This window comes from Schistocerca cancellata, chromosome 1 (genome assembly GCF_023864275.1).
Source record: "Schistocerca cancellata isolate TAMUIC-IGC-003103 chromosome 1, iqSchCanc2.1, whole genome shotgun sequence".
In the NCBI taxonomy this organism is placed as follows: Eukaryota; Metazoa; Arthropoda; class Insecta; order Orthoptera; family Acrididae; genus Schistocerca; species Schistocerca cancellata.
Window position 1 is genome coordinate 600,695,262 of NC_064626.1, and position 13,713 is coordinate 600,708,974.

The 13,713-nt window shown below is 40.3% G+C and overlaps 1 protein-coding gene across 3 annotated transcripts in view; it reads left to right on the forward strand.

Annotated features, from left to right (window-relative positions):
- LOC126182260 (calcium homeostasis endoplasmic reticulum protein) overlaps nt 1-13,713 on the forward strand; it is a 306,481-nt gene that overhangs the window by 200,053 nt on the left and 92,715 nt on the right. For all 3 annotated transcript variants that reach the window (XM_049924835.1, XM_049924836.1, XM_049924837.1), the window contains one exon: nt 5,952-6,085. In XM_049924835.1, coding sequence (XP_049780792.1) covers nt 5,952-6,085 — 134 coding nt within the window. The remainder of the gene's footprint in view (nt 1-5,951; nt 6,086-13,713) is intronic.

The following is a 13,713-nucleotide window of genomic DNA, read 5'->3' on the forward strand; positions in this document are numbered from 1 at the left end:
TCCAATGGCCAAAGAGGTGATACTTGCATGTATTGCTTGGATATGGATTCAAGATGGATGCAAAGGGATCCATTCATTATTACTAATACTTGAGAGTTTGTCATGCCAGATTAAGAACACTTCAGCTAATGTAAGAGTTCAGTCATCTGCCCCATTTATGTAATAGGTGTGCACCTGTGCTTGGATTGGGGTAGATTTTATGATCATTTATGTAATAGGTGTGCTAAGACTGGAGTAGATTTTATGCTGTCTACACCAGGCAGATAGAAAATTGTTGCAGAGGTTGGTGGGGTGATGAAATGTTGCTCAGAGGTGAGTGGGGAGAGTAGTGGTTAGTGTGGGTCTCATATTGTGGTGAGGGAGTCGTATATGTTTTATGGTAAGAGTTAAGAAAGTGATAACCAGGAGAGGTTTAAAGTTAATGCATACAAGGTCAGAATAGCATTGTGTGGCAAGAGGTACTGTCTTTTGTTGTTTTCGAGATTAGTCAGTTCTTCTTGACTGAGATGCATGAAAAATATAGTTGAGAATCAGATTGGTAGGGCAGTGGTGAGCTGTGAAGACAGTACTATGACTAGCTGTATAATTTTTATAGCAAATATCAGAATTTATAACTTTGTCATATATAAGTGGGAAGATTGTTATATGGAAAGGATGGAAAGAGCCGAAGTTCAAGTACTCTTATGTTTTTTGGGATATTGACTCACACTTGTGTATGAAATTGGGCATTTATGAGATAGAGTTTAACTTTTCAGAAGGTGATAGGAGATTCTTGAAAAGACTTTTATAATTTGTTGTCTGGAAATATATCAAGTATTTTATTAAATTCAGAATTGGGTGTACCATGGTTCTATATATTGAAAGTATTGGTTTTTTATAGAATCAGATAGTGCCCTTGATGGTCCTGAAGTCCAGCTAAAATCACTGTGTGTGACCAATGATGCAGTTGCTGTAATAAAAACAGTCCCCTTCCAATGATACATCGTAGATTTGTTCATGAACCTGTCCTTCGAAATTAAAATTCTATCATTAGGAGCTGTTTTCATAACTGCCCATAACTAAGAAAAGTGCCTTTGGCTATTACTGAGTCCAATACATTATGTTGTGCACCATAAAAATAATGTAGAAAAAGAACGGCTTTTTCCAATGAAATCAACTTGATTAGAGACTTTCTCAACTGGTGAAAGCAGACAATCCTGATGCCACCCCAGCTCCTTCTGACCAGAAACAGATCATACATAACACAGTAGTTACCATTGTCTTTCCCTTATTTCAATTTGGAAAAGATCCTGGTGAACAATATCTTACTCAAGACCTTTAAAGTTAGTTAGCAAATTCTTAAGGCTTTTGTATGCAGATAATGCATTATAGGTACATTTTTTTGGTCGTAAGAAGTCCAGTAACACAAAATGGGGAAGTAATATTCTTGGATAGCTCCACCAATGGGGCTTCCATGGACAGATGATTTCTTCAAATATGAGGTCAGTGATAAAAATGTATCAGGTTGGCCCAAGGAAGAGAATGATGTCTCTCAAGAAGCAGTTTTGAGTACTGCGATGTTCATCATAGCTGTTAATGTTACAGTATTTATAGTGTAATCATCAAATAGTGCTCATCCACATAAATGAATGCTATTTCCTGTTCTTACTTCAACATTTCAATAATTAGCCTTGAGCAGCCGCTGGTGAAGTATCAGTGCAGCAGCAGTGCAGTAGCGAGTCACATATTTAGCTTTCAAATTTGTTTTGTAGTTTGGTTCTTAATTTCTTTCTGAGTGTTTGTGCGCTTGCATGTTTAATTGCATAAAATCCTTGCGTATTCTCGTATTTGAGAGGAGTAATATTGCTTATTGATAGCCGTAGAGTATAAATTCGCGGAGTCGTTAGACATTAGCAGTAGGATGGATAGGGTGTGTGCGTGCTGTGTTCGGGCGCAGGAGGAACTGACTGCGGTTCGCAAGCAGCTGAGCGTGCTGTTGGCCACACTCAGCCGCCTTCAGGCTGCTGCCTCGAGGTGCAGTGACGGCTGAGGGTCTGCGCGCATCTCTTGAGACACCCCAGGTGTCGCTTGCTGCGTCCGCTGACTCAGCCGCCGAGGCACCTTCTAGTGTACCCGGTTCGTTGGGGCCGCCCTCACCTCAGGGTGAGTGGCAGAGTGCAATGCATTCGCGTCGCTCAAGACGGAGGGCCAATGTGGAGGCTGGCCCCGCCCGTTCATCCTGTCAGTGGGCAGGTGGCCGCTCCTTCAGCAGGGCCGGAGCAGGCACACGGGGGCAAAGGCTTGCTGGTTATTGGGAGCTCCCAACGTTAGGTGGGTGATGGAGCCCCTTAGGGAAATAGCGTACAGGGCTGGAAAGAAATCCAACATGCACTCGATTTGTCTGCCAGGGGGCCTCATCCAGGATGTGGAGGCGGCCTTGCCTGCGACTGTCGAGCTTACGGAGTGCAGCCATCTGCAAGTAGTTGCTCACGTCGACACCAGTGATGCCTGTCGCTTGGGTTCTGAGGCGATCCTCAGTTCGTACAGGCGGCTGGCGGATTTGGTGAAGACCGCTGGTCTTGCAAGCGGGGTGCAAGCAGAGCTCTCTATTTGCAGCATCGTTCCCAGAGTGGATCGGGGTCCTTTGGTTTGGAGCCGAGTGGAGGGTCTCAGCCAGAGGCTTCGTCGGCTCTGTGATGGTCTTTGCTGCAAGATTTCTAGACTTGCGCTATTGGGTGGGGAATTGTAGGACGCCTCTAGATAGGTCAGGGGTGCGCTACACAAAGGAAGCGGCTACTCGGGTAGCAGAGTACTTGGATTGTACACATGGGGGTTCTTTAGGCTAGGCAGTAGTGTGAGGTGTCCTGATGAACACTCACCAGTCGACATGCAGGCAGAGAAATCAGGACGTGCTCAGTGTAAAGACACTTCAGCTATCAAGATATTAGCAGTAAATTTTCAGAGTGTTCGGCATAAAGTTCCTGAATTTACTGCCCTCCAGGAAGCATGTGGCATGAAAATTATTCTCAGGACTGAGACCTGGCCTCGCCCTGAGGTAGGAAGTTCTGAAATATTTAGTGAGGGTTGGAACGTGTATCAGAAAGACAGATTAGACACCGTAGGAGGTGGTGTCTTCATTGCAGTTGACAAAAATATTGTGTCTGCTGAGGTTGAAGTAGAGTGTGATTGTGAAGTTATCTGGACACGTTTAACAGGACTAGGGGAAATAAAGTTAATTGTGGGGTGTTATATAGCCCAGGCTATATGAAGGTCGAACATTCCAGGTACCAACTCAAAGATCAGTTTTCAACTTTTTAACCATTCATTTTCCAAGATCCATGCTATGTCATCATCTATTAATTCGTCTGGCTTCTGCTCTTTGGGTTTTTGTAACTTTATTTTTTTTTACAGGAAGAAGATGTTAGCCTCAAGCCCAACCCCCAACCTGAGGACCAGGATTTGTATTAGGTTTACTCTCCTTGCGAAGCAGGCTTCACTACACCTCTAGAGTCCTCCTTCCCTTATGTTGTGTGGGAGACACTTTGTCTGGCTCCTCGGACAAGACCAATTCAGCTTGAGTGACCCTTCCAGTGGCTATGCTACAGCCGGCACAGCTCTCGGCTTCACGGAAGCACGCGAGCCCTCCTGCCCAGCACTGGAGGTGCCTACTACAAGGCAGTGTCCCCTGGGAGGGCTTATTGAACATCTACCCATAAAAAATTGCATTATCTAATGACCAAGTGGTACAAAGCTATTCACATAAAGCATCTTAATGACACGTAACGTTCATAGGGATGGAGACGAGTTCCAAACCCGATTAATTTAGACACCTGTAAATATTTAACATTTACTTGACCACTAAAAGTATAGTTTCCAGATTTTTTTTGCAGACTATTATTTTGCAACAGCACTGCAAATTTATGAGAGTTTTCATTGATGGACCTTAACCATGAGGCCTTTGTTTTCTGTGATTCTGTCCATGAGAGTTGTTTACTGAATGAATGAACTCACTGTCTACAATGCAGAGGTTCATATGGTCTTCAGGAAGCAGTTGAGCAGATGGGATGTACTCAAGCTCAAAATTCGTCATCAGCTCAGACTCCCTCAGTGAACTTCAAGCTATACAGTTTGTGTGCTCAGAACTCCCTTCTTCACTTAAAGAATAGGGAAAAGGAGGTGATATTCTTATGGGTATCAGAACAAGGAGGCCCTCATAATACCTGTTGTAACAGTGTGTGCCATCCCTCTACACGCAGTTTCATTGCTGATGAGGTAAAGGGACAGGGCCATGCATCAATGTCAGTATAAGCAATTGAAAGTGAACATTACTTTTTTCCCTCCCAAAGGCAACATAACAAGAACTGCCACCCAAATAAAAATCTCATTTATTTTCTATTCAACACTTCATCCATTAAAAGCTGTGCAATCCTTAATTACTCTTAATATACCTTTGGATGGGACACAACCTTCTGAAGTAAAGATCAAATAATCCTACAGCAAGCGTGCTTTCCAGTTCAGTTTTTGTATGTACCATATTTTAGAGTTTACATTTGACTAAGCATCGAATGTTTCCTAACATTGAGATGGAAAGGAACACAGTTTTTATTTTGACATCTCAGATTTTTTGTGCACTCCATTTTTATGTGCTCTCCCCTAAAATATTATATCAAAACCAAAAGTTATTTCAGAAAATTGTAAAATTACAGGAAAGAATGACTGGCCAACTTTTATCTGTCTGTCAGCAGTACTTCAGATTTTTCCTCCTCAAGGTAGATCATAGCTGGCCTTTCTGTCTCTTTATTTTATACTTCGCAAATTTATAAATTTTTAAGGCTCTTTTTGATAAATTTTTGTTGTATGACGAAGTATTAACTCCATTAATGAGGTAATGGCTGCACTGCTGTAACCCCACCCCCTCTCCCACAAACATAGACAACAACAAAGTAGGAATCATTATTGTTTGGTATAAAATTGATTACGATGAAATGGAAGTATAGCATTGGCTTGCTGTAAGGTGAATGCTAGGTGAGAGAACATTTTAACAGGAAACAGATTGGTACGTATAGAATATTAATGGAGGAAATGATGAAATTGAACTGTATGAGTGCGACAGGAACATATTTCGGGCATGACCAATGTCTTTAACATATAAATCAAACTTTATGAGTATGGCTTACAGATGGTGACCAATCAAAAGTCCATAGAGATTTCATATGTGAGTGTGTGAGAGAGCGCTTGTTGAGGTTTTCAGACAATTTGGCATGTCACGGTGGCAGTTATTGTAAATGGTCATTTCATTAGAAACCTCTACAAAATCTGTAAATGAATAATTATACCTTCAGTAAAAAATTTCGTAATTAATTTACAGGTGCATTTGGTGCATCAACTTAAATGTAATCTTAGAACATGCGATACTTCCACTAAGGTTTTATTTTTCTAATAAAAAAATGAATTTACATCTAAGAACATCAAACATTCCACATGTATATGTGCACTGTGACTGATTATGACACCTTTCAAGGATCCTTAACTATTGTAGACCAACAATGTGATTCTGTGGGAAGCAGAAACTTTTTAAATGATCTGCAATAATTTGTAGCCGTATGTTGTAAATTCAACGTGAAGTATAATCCAGAATGTATTCATTCATGCCATACTTTCAGAAGTATAAATGTGGCTAGCTTTTTGGTACAAATAACTATCTGATGAATCTTAGAACAGCTAAAATAAAAAATTGTGTGTATATTTTGTCGAAGAAATACACATAACAGTAGGTATAGATTTTTATATAAGATTAACCTGACCTAATTCGATGACTTATTCCACAGTTATATTAAAATAATAAACAAATATTTAGGAAAATTTTGGTTTTTCTCTCAGTTATTGACATTGTTTCACAATTTGAGCAAAACCTGGATACAACATTTTTTGATTACACAATCCATCTAATTTTTCTTCTTGTTTTTTATCAGCTGGAAGATGGTGACTACAAGCCACTGGACCCAGAAAAAATAAGACTTCCACCCCCTGCCCCTCCAAGTGAAAGACTACTTGCTGCTGTAGAAGCATTTTATGCTCCACCTTGCCATGACAGACCACGTGACAGGTAAATACCATTGGACTCTTTACATAGTGACAGCTATCGCATTTATATTGTCAAGCAATTTAATCTCAGATCATACAGGTCAAGAGTGACTTGTGTCACATCATTATTCCAAAGTTTTCTGGAAAAAAAAGTGTTTTGAAGTTCCACAAGTCACCTCTCAGAACTGAAATATTTTTATTTTCTAATGATTTGTTAAAAGATTATAGATCTCTCTAAATGAGAGTATTTGTGAAAATGGCATAATGAAAGGGAAAATTATAAAAAAAGAAACTACAAGCAATAGAGACCTGAAATTATTTTTTATAAAATCTTTGTTCACAGTACTATCAGACACGTTTGACACATATATACTTTTGGGCATTTTTTCATCTTTAACTTGGAAAAATAAACTATGAACATTCGTAACTTTTAGCAAATTTAAAAATTATTTTTTGAAAATATGAATAGTCACAGGATGTTAACTTTCTTGAGAAATGATGAGGTGGAAAGACTACTGTCAGCTATGACATTAATGCCTGAATTTTTTTGATTTTTTATAAATATTTGCTCTAAAACCCCCATCCTGAAATTCTAGAAACTGCATGGTGTGTTAGTTGGTAATTGTACTTATGGAAGGTACAATCAGAGTGGGCAATATTTTGCAGTGCAGAATTTGAGAAATTTTTATGTTAGACCTAGCTACTTTCAAGGTCAACAAATCCTGGACACTTAAAAATTTAAATTGACTACTAATGTTCAGTGCATGTAATGCAAAAATTGTATATCTTGCTCAAAATGATTATTTTACAGCATTGTAAGTGAGTAGGAAAACAGTTGTTCATTTTTTTTAAGCATTTTATAAAACAAATAGATATTTTCTATAGCTTTGTGTATGCATTTTTCTGTTTCTGATAAATATTATTCACAAATTGAAATTGCCCATCAATGTTTCAGATTTTATTCTATTCTGTTGAAATTATTTCTACAAGATATGAAAACTTCTTATTTTATTGGAGCTTATGGGCATTTGAAAATTTGGATTCAATGTGTTCTTTTAAATTTTACAGTGGTATGTCCTGAGCATAACACATTTCCTTGTAACCAATTATGTACCTGACAGCAATGTGTTGTGTTCTGTTTGAGAGGAAAACAGACAAATTTATTTTCTCAGTGACCTATTTTTCATTTTCCATAAGTATAATCCGTTATGATTTCTGTTCGTGGGTGGTTCCCCCCAATCCAGAGGGGGGGGGGGGGGTGACAGCCACACAAACACGTTGGTCTTAATGCACTTCATATAATTCCAGAATGTACCATTGTTCTGACAGACATACACTTCTTTCATTTGGAAGAAGTCTACGCTTTTTTTACCTTTGACGTACACACTCTTTATAGGCGGAGCAACCAAGTGTCAGTGCCAGATTGCTATATCCAGAACCAACATGTGCACATCTCATAATGCTAGTGATTTTTATCAACCCAATCACATAAATGGTGTTCTTGCTATTGATTGCATCAGTGATTTATGAGTACAGTGTTGACACATGAACTGTTGAAGCTCCAGTACACTAGGGCCTGCACTAAACAAAACAAAATACAAGACGTAAAAATAATTTGAGGGACAGAATAAGAACATTTAACACTTCTTCAAACTAGAACAGCCACAACAGGACTGACAACACAAGGGACGTGAGGTCAGTTCTGCAAATTTATAACTGTAGCAAAAGACCATATAAAGAAGGTGAACTGGCGTAGAAAACAGATAAAACTGTGTAGTGAAGAGAAAGTAATAAAGACTTTCCCTTCTTTTCAGCATACTAGTAATTTTTAAAATAATTGTGGGATTTGTTTGGATAATTGAACCTTGTTGATGTGCTTTATAAAAGCTCTCAGTTAAGTTAGACTCCCACTTCTGTTCCAGTAAAATAACTCTGATGAATAATTAATCTTTCACTTCTGTTCCAGTAAAATAACTCTGTTGAATAATTAATCTTATCAAATGGTCTCATCTCTGTAGGGTGTTGGTTGTTCTATTAATGCTTTAAATAATGAAAGGAGTAAAGGTAACAATTCATTGTCTAAGTGAAGCACTGAGTCGTCAGTAGGCACATAAACAAGAATTGAGAATGTTACTGAGTTTTTGGAAAAGACTTACTTCATAACTAACAGAATACACACACACACACACACACACACACACACACACACACACACAGTGGTCAGCAAGACAGAATGTCAATCCTAAGTGCCCGGGTTCGATTCCTGGCTGGGTCGGTGATTTTCTCCGCTCAGGGACTGGGTTTTGTGTTGTCCTAATCATCATCATTTCATCTCCATCAATGTGCAAGTCACTGAAGTGGCGTCAAATCGAAAGACTTGCACCCAGCGAATGGTCTACCCGATGGGAGGCCCTAGTCACACGACATTTTCATTTTACCAACTACATTGGACTTGCACTACAGTTTGACTGGATAAGCACATCATTGTAGGCTGGGACACTGTAACCATGCCTGTGTGTGTGTGTGTGTGTGTGTGTGTGTGTGTGTGTATTCTGTATCAAAGGAAAATTTAATTGAAAAATCTAATAATTGATGACACAGAATTACTGATCTGTACTTACCTTGAGGCAGCAAAATGTATAATACTGGTGATAAACATATATAAAAGTGATAGCCTACTTAGCTATCGGGGAGGAGTGAGCTACACAGGTAAGTTGGGGAAGGTTACACCAGGATGAGAGGGAATCACCTCTAGTGAGGACAGGGGTAGGCTTGTCTCATGGGCTGTATCTGTGTGGAAGACCTAGGTGCGAGACCTGTTCTTTGTGCCCACCCACCACATCCAGCTCCACTCCCATCACAGGCACATTTTACCCACCAATGGGCAGGACCACATGTGAAAGCAGTCATGTCATACACCATCTCTGCTGCATATTCTGTACTGTCAGTCTGTTATGTAGATGGCAGTTGTCTGTACAACACATCCATCAATCCCACAGTCCTCCACTAGCCCTGTATCACCTCCACCCCTTTCCCTATGCTTCTCACTTGATTCCAATAAGCTTCACCCACAGTGTTTTCCTTATGGTCCCCATCTTGCTCTGTTCTATCGCTGACTTCTTCATTGTGTTGTATGCCACATGAGATTTCCCTTGCCTGATCTGAAGCATGTGTGTATCTCTTCCCCTTTACAACCCCTCTCTCTCCTAGTTCTTTGTGACATTTCCCTCCACTCATCATTTGTCCTCACCACCTTTTTTTCTCTCACACTCCAGGTGGCTAAACCTCTCACCCAGGCGAGTTGCAGTGTCAGGAGAGTACAGTGTAACCATGTGTGTTGTTTGTTAGCTGTGAAGAGAGGTGTAGCCCATAAGCTTATCAACTTTTTAATGCTTTTGTCTATCAGCTGCTCAGTGCCTCAACTTCATTGGTAGTTGCTTCCATGGTTGTTTCAGAAGTTCTAATGTTGTGTGACATATATATGTGAACTTCCCACTTCTCTTATATAAGTCAACTTACTTGGTGCACACAGCCGATCTTCTTCTCTGGATAGCCGGCTTCTGGAAACTCTATAAACTTCTTCTCTGAAGAATGATGCTAGTTACAGGAACCTTAAATACTGTCTCTCTACTTGCGAAATAATTTGGTACTTGAAGAATACTTTTCAACAATTATCGATATATTTGAGCTTCATAAAGAACAAAATTCACACTTCGCACATAAACATTAGTCTTCTTGTAAGTCACTCGCATCGTCTCACATTAGAAAGAGATTTAAGTACATTTAGCAAAGAGTTGGCTTAGCAACCATAACACTATTACAAACAAATAGTAAAATACGTCTTGCCTCCAGCAAACCCAAGATAAGAGTTTATTCACAATTCCGAATCTCAGTTGTTCTTTAGTCACTAACAGTAGTCACAATTATAAACAGCACAGAATAACACAGAAGTTCCTTGGTTCTTCCGTGTGCTTTCACTACGACTTCCATGGATCGCTCGACAAGTACTTCTCAGTGCCGTTCAGCCACCGCGTCGACCTTATGCTCGCAACTGATTTCACACTTGCACGCACAGACACGTGACACGCAGTAGGTAGGGTTCCTTTCTCCCACTCACATCTAAAATATCCTGTGTTCAAGACAGTGGAAGGCCGAGTGGTTCTAGAATTTATGTGGAAATTCTCGAAGCACTACAAAGTCGTCAATCATTCAGTGTTTGTCACTATAGTACATACATCTGTCAGAATAATTTAAGGAGGAGTGCTGTGTGTCATTATTACATATAATCAGCCAGCACACTATATCCTCTCTCTCTCTCTCTCTCTCTCTCTCTCTCTCTCCCCCCCCTCCCACCCTCTCTCTCCCTCCCTCCCTCCCTCTCCCTCTCTCCCCCTCTTCCATCCGTCTCTCCCCCTCTCACCCTGTCTCCCACCCCTCCTCCTCTCCCCCCCTGTGTGTGTGTGTGGGGGGGGGGGGGGGCGGCATGCGCGCACTCATCCACATCTTATATAAGTGATCAGGAAACCACATGTTTGAGAGTTTATTTTTTAGTATTTTGCTCTATTTTTGTATTAATTTTTAAATAGTTGTTTTTAATGCAAAGTCTGTGGCAGCTGTTTCAGTTTTTTGGTGCAATGAACATGATTTTGTGCTAGACATATGAAAAACAGATAAGGTTTTCGTGAATTATGTTTAAGAGCGCAAATAACCATGTTGTTGAGTGCTGAAAACAAAACCATGTTATAAATTGAGATAAGAACCTCAACAAGCTCTTTGGATTTATGTACAAGGAGGTGCCCAAAAAAAGCTGGAATAACATTGCCACAGGTGGAGCTTGTGTAGTACGCATTTCTGCCGCTAGGCATTTATAGCACAACTCATTGCCAGTTTAGTGCCACCTGTATTGTCGACCAGGCTTGTTCTGTTCATCTGCTGTGATTATTTTTGCGAGCACTGTTTGCTCTTGTTTTGTTTTTTATTATGGCCAGCTGAAGTGAACAATGCACAGTTGTGAAATTTTGTTTTCTGCTCAGTAAAAATGTAGGTGAAATTGTTTTAATGTTGAAAACAGCTTACAAAGATGATGTGGTGGGAAAAGCTCAAGTGTATGAGTGGTTTGCTTGATTTAAAAATGACAACATGTTGATTGATGACAAACCTCGTTCTGGACATCCATCAACTGCCTGAATCAAAGAAAATATTGAAATATTTCAAGAGGTTGTGCTCACAGACCATCAACAGACAATTGATCATTTATCAAAGATTAGTGGGTTATTTTGGAGCTCTGTCGAGCAAATTTTAACAGAAGATTTGGGGATGAAAAGGGTTGCTGCCTAGTTTGTTCCTCGAGTTCTGACTGACAATCGAATGAAATGTTGATTTGGAACATGTCATGCTTTGAAGCATAAGCTTGAAACTGATCCAGATTTTCTGTCAAAGGTCATTACTGGTGATGAGTCATGGTGCTATTGTTACAATGCAGAAACAAAGCAACAGTCAAGCCAGTGGAAGACATCATCATCACCCCATCTAAAAAAATATCGTCAAGTCAAACCAAACATAACAATACTGATTTACTTTTTTGATGCCAAGGGCATACTTCTTTCAGAGTTTGCTCCCCCAGGTCAGAATGTCAATGAAGCCTTTTATTTGGAAGTTTTAAGAGGATTGTTCAATAGTGTTCGTCAGAAAAGACCCGGTTTTTGGCGGGCAGGAGACTGGTTCTTCCATCATGACAATGCACCTGCACACACAGCCATCTCTGTTAGACAGTTTTTGGTTCAAAATGGTGTGGTTCCACTGCCTTACGCACCTTACTTGCCACACCTGGACATTGGACTTGCATTCGGGAGGATGGCTGTTCAATCCCGCATCCGACTATCCTGATTTAGGTTTTCCGTGATTTCCCTAAATCGCTCCAGGCAAATGCTGAGATGGTTCCTTTCTTTAGGGCTTGGCTGACTTCCTTCCCCAGTCTTCCCTAATCAGATGAGACCAATGACCTTGCTGTCTGGTCTCCTCTCCAAAACAACCCAACCCAACCCAACCCAACCCTGGCCTGTCTACGTGTGACTTTTTCTTATTTACATGCATGAAAGGACACTGATTTGACAGCGATGAAGAAGTCAAGGAAAAAAACTAGGTACAAGCTGTCAGCCATTTCTAAAGATGATTACAAAAAATGTTTCGAACAGAGGAAGCACTGTTGGGACAAATGTATTAGTTGTAGTGGGGAGTATTTTGAAGCGGATAAGGTTGTTTTGTAAACAATAAAAAAAAAATTTTAATTTCCCCCCCCCCCCCCCCCCCCCCCATGTATAGACAATGTTTGAATTACAAATGAATTTGTACTTTACTGAATACTATAAATAATGAAGCATTGGATGGTTTATTACTGTGATCACTCTTGAAACATCCTAATATTTTCATTATTTTCATTGATTGATTACTTCAAATCCTGATTCTTAGTATCTACATTTACATACATACATCTAAAAACAAAGATGATGTGACTTACCAAACGAAAGCGCTGGCAGGTTGATAGACACACAAACATACACACAAAATTCAAGCGTTCGCAACCAACAGTTGCTTCATCAGGAAAGAGGGAAGGAGAAGGAAAGACAAAAGCATGTGGGTTTTAAGGGAGAGGGTAAGGAGTCATTCCAATCCCGGGAGCGGAAAGACTTACCTTAGGGGGAAAAAAGGACAGGTATATACTCGCATACACACACATATCCATCCACACATACACAGGCACACACACAAAATTCAAGCTTTCGCAACCAAGGGTTGCTTCATCAGGAAAGAGGGAAGGAGAAATGTGTGCTTGTGTCTGTGTATGTGCAGATGGATATGTGTGTGTATGCGAGTGTATACCTGTCCTTTTTTCCCCCCCTAAGGTAAGACTTTCCGCTCCCGGGATTGGAATGACTTCTTACCCTCTCCCTTAAAACCCACATCCTTTCGTCTTTCCTTCTCCTTCCCTCTTTCCTGATGAAGCAACCGTTGGTTGCGAAAGCTTGAATTTTGTGTGTATGTTTGGGTTTGTTTGTGTGTCTATCAACCTGCCAGCGCTTTCGTTTGGTAAGTCACATCATCTTTGTTTTTAGATATATTTTTCCCACGTGGAATGATTCTCTCTATTATATTCTTTACATACATACATGCATACATACATACTCCGCAATCCACCATACGGTGTGTGGTGGAGGGTACCTCATACCACAATGAGCATCTTCTCTCCCTGTTCCACTCCCAAACAGAACGAGGGAAAAATGACTGCCTGTATGCTCTGTACGAGCCCTAATCTCACTTATCTTATCTTTGTGGTCTTTCCGCGAAATATAAGTTGGCGGCAGTAAAATTGTACTGCAGTCAGCCTCAAATGCTGGTTCTCTAAATTTCCTCAGTAGCGATTCACAAAAAGAACACCTCCTTTCCTCCAGAGACACCCACCCGAGTTCCTGAAGCAGTTCCGTAACACTCGCGTGATGATCAAACCTACCAGTAACAAATATAGCAGCCCGCCTCTGAATTGCTTCTATGTCCTCCCTCAATCTGACCTGATAGGAATCTCAAACGCTTGAGCAGTACTCAAGAATAGGTCGTATTAGTGTTTTATAAACGGTCCCCTCTACAGATGAGCCT